The sequence below is a fragment of the Otolemur garnettii genome, unplaced genomic scaffold, assembly GCF_000181295.1.
Source record: "Otolemur garnettii isolate 467f Iridium unplaced genomic scaffold, OtoGar3 scaffold00078, whole genome shotgun sequence".
NCBI lineage: Eukaryota > Metazoa > Chordata > Mammalia > Primates > Galagidae > Otolemur > Otolemur garnettii.
The window spans coordinates 1,230,995-1,234,796 of NW_003852473.1; the positions used below are offsets into that span (position 1 = coordinate 1,230,995).

Here is a 3,802-nt window from a genome sequence, read left to right on the forward strand (position 1 = left end):
GGGCTGGGTTTGAACCCGCCACCCTCGGTATATGGGGCCGGCGCCTTACTCACTGAGCCACAGGCGCCTCCCAGGACAGTGGTTCTTAACCTGTGGGTCGCAACCCCAGGAACTGTATTAAAGGGCCGCAGCATTAGGAAGGTTCAGAACCACTGCCTAGGAGCTCTGCTTCACTCCTGTAATTAATTTAAGTGATGTTGGTGACAGATCATTTTAAAGATCAACTTCTAGTACCTTCTCCCTTTCATGAATGAAGGGTGATTCATGTAAGAGCCAATCAAAGGAAACAGAAACTTTGCAAGTCAACTCCAACTAAACCAAAATCATCCTTGATGAGATGCCTTTTTTATTGCAACATAAAAAATCTAAGCTGCTAACCAAAGGAAAACACTCATTAATTAAATTCAAGAAGTAAATGCAATAATTAAAAGCTGAACCTATAAAATGATCTGTCACAGGGTGGCCATAAAGTTCATATGCAGTTGCCACCCTGTATATTAAATAAAGCAAACCGCTCCCTCTCCCTCCATTTCACCCTCAACTCCATCTCCCACAAGGCGGGAACAGAAACCAAAGTAGACCTTCTCACCCCGTGCATGTGAAGCATATCAATTCCAAAATGTGCCAAGTGCTTGGCCAAATGAGGATCCAGAACAGGTTCCTCTTCTTGAAAAGAATAAACATCTAGAGGGTAAAGAGAAAATAAGCACTGAGATCTCTAATCACGTCACTGAACACTCGGTGGTTTGAGCTCCTATGGTACACCAGGCTTGGGATGTATAACTGGACAAAACAAAAAGTTCAGCATGATCCCTAGATGAGGGGCTCAACTACAATTTGAACTTTACCCTAAAACTGAAAACAATGTAACCTCAACATCTGTATCCTCGTATTAATTTAAATTAAATAAATAAATAAAAAGAGAACATGGGAGGCTCCTAGCTGCAGCCCACGTTCTACCTTCCTGAAAACAAAAAAGTTAGTAACACAGGACGGGGAAAAGACAAATGACAACCAGTAAACAATATACAGGCATATTTTATAAATGTATTCATATTTTAATTCTTTCAACACTACAGAAAGTTTTTTAAAAAGCTTTCTAAAACAAGAAAAAAAAAGAATAGTACTTAAAGTTAAAATAAATTTAAATTATACAAATATAAATGTCTAACACTTGATTTGACTGATGGAGATCGCAGTGGCACACACATAAATCCAAGCTCAGGAAGAGGGAGGGGAAAGAGAAGGGGGCAACAGACATCCACCCAGGCAGGGACCCTCCTGGGGAACACAGAGACCACACAGGCCCTCAGGAGCAGCGAATGGCGGTCGGGGTACTAGTCTAGGACAAAACAAAATTCTGTTTGTGGAAATCTCTATGTCCTCAGACCTACCCCTGCACCAGCCAGTATCCCTCAGAACCAGAGGGAGATCTGTGGACATTGTAGAGTGCTTCCCAAGGGGTCCACCGCAGACTTCACACAGAAAACGGGGGTATCCTTGGGACGCCAGGGGAACTTAGAGGGCTCCGGCCACCCCAGGGCCTGTGCCACTGCCCCAGGGCCTCAAGGACCCCCATCTTGGCCATCTGTGGCACACTCATATTGGGAAGCTCTGTGCTAAGGCGGCAGCTTCTCTCCTCAGGATAATAATGACAATCCCGCCTGACATCATAATGCTTTAGCCTAAACCTGGCTTCTCGAGGTGGGTGCACAGACTCAAAGGAGCAGCAGCACCTCGGGGGCTCATTAGAAATGCAGAATCTGGCTCAGCACCTGTGACTCAAGTGGCTAAGGTGCTAGCCACATACATCTAAGGTGGCAGGTTTGAATCCAGCCCGGGCCCGCCAAACAACAATGACAGCTGCAACCAAAAAATAGCCAGGCATTGTGGCGGGTGCCTGTGGTCCCAGTTACTTGGGAGGCAGAGGCAGGAGACTCACCCAGAGTGACAGCTTGAGGCTCTGTCTCAAAAAAAAAAAAAAAGAAAAGAAAAGAAATGCAGAATCTGGGACCACACCCTAAGCCTGCCTATGAGAACCTCAAGTGCACAGTGAAGTTGGGGAAGAACGTTTGAGAGTTCTCCAAAGCTATCTGATCCACTATCCCATCCTCACAGCACTGCAGTGAGACAGAACAGCGACATTTTCAAGGCCATCTTGCAGATAAAGAAAAGATGCACATGAAGGTTAAACCATTTTGCCTCAAATCCCGCAGGTGGCCCAGAACCCAGGTGGTCTGACTGCTGCCCCAGTCCCCTTCCCTGTACACCCAGAGTATTTCTTACGGTATGTCAGGATACCCTCTGACTTGGTGAAGCACTATCCTAGGGCCTTCATAGGAACGAAGACCCCAAAACCACAATTTCTTCACTTCTAAATTAAAAAACAAAAATCTCTGACAAGGCAAGTAGCTATAAAGATATCACTCTTTCGGGCAATTAAAATTAGAGTTTCCACGGAGTTTCCTACTCATTGGAACATCGTCAAGAAGAAAGAGTCATACCCATGAGTTGTGCTGCCCTTCTGGCCCACACCGACGTGTGTGAAACTCACTGCTCCCCACAGGAAATCAGTCCCTCTATTATTAATAACCATTCACAGCCTTCTTTTCTACTTTTCTTCTCCTAGGGGACCAATATAACTTGTGGAGAGCTGCTCTCATTTATAATTTTTTTAATGTCATCCAGTATGCTCAAAAGCAAAAGAAAAAATCTTAGCCCAATTTAAAAATGTTCCAAAAAGTTTAAATACAAAAAGCCAAAAATCGTTGAACCAATAACTTGAAATAAGTATATTAATGGCAGGCTGGGTGCAGTGGCTCGTACCTGTAATACTAGCACTCTGAGAGGTGAAGGCAGATGGATTGCTTGAACTCAGGAGTTCAGGAACAGCCTGAGCAAGAGCAAGGGCCTGTCTTTAAAAATAGCTGGGTGTTGTGGCGGGCACCTATAGTCCCAGCTCCTTGAGAGGCTGAGGCAGGAGGATTACCCGAGCCCAAGACTTTGAGGTTGCGGTGAGCTATTGATACAGGGTTCCTCCATTCACGGCTGGAGAGGGGACCACAGTTTTCTTCAGCCTGAGCAATATCATGAAGGGACCCCCTGACCTTTTGCCCCAACCTGGAGGAACTGCATTCATTCATTCGTCAATAACACTCACTGACATTGAAAAAGTCATCTACCAATTCCCAGTAAAATGGAATTTTCAAGACCTTATACCCCTAGACAAACGACCCACATGGAGACTTCCCACTTGGGTCTTTCCCTCTGCCAGAAGCTGTGGGGTTTTGTTTACTCCTTCTGTTCAGAAGCTCTAGTGCTTTTTACTCCTTCTGTATTCCTTTCTGTCTAATAAATTCTATCTCACTGATCTGTGGCCCATGGGTTCATTCTTCAAATCCCTGAGACCAAGGACCTACTGAAGAAAGAAATTCCAGTGATACTATGATACCACAGCACTCTGCCCAGGGCAACAGACTGAGACTCTAAAAAAAAAAAGAACAAACATATTAACAGTATTTTTAATTTACGACAAGTAACAAAAACTATCACTCCAATACTAGTTGAAATGTGAAAATGGCACTCGATAGGCACTTTAACTCTAGTTATTATGAATTACTGAGATAGTTTAAAGACTTAAGATTTCAAGCCTCTAATTATAAGAGTTCTATTAGAAAATAATGAAATTGTTAGAACTACACCACTGGCATTGGCCTAGGATTTTGAAATAAGTGGGCCTCATACATCCATCTACTGTTTTTAACTCATTAGGTTCCTGTCCCATTAAGAAAATAACATTCTG

The 3,802-nt window shown here is 43.8% G+C and overlaps 1 protein-coding gene across 1 annotated transcript in view; it reads right to left on the minus strand.

Moving 5' to 3' along the window:
- USP13 (ubiquitin specific peptidase 13) overlaps nucleotides 1-3,802 on the minus strand; it is a 154,386-nt gene that overhangs the window by 67,770 nt on the left and 82,814 nt on the right. The window contains exon 7 of the mRNA XM_003794274.2: nucleotides 590-684. Coding sequence (XP_003794322.2) covers nucleotides 590-684 — 95 coding nt within the window. The remainder of the gene's footprint in view (nucleotides 1-589; nucleotides 685-3,802) is intronic.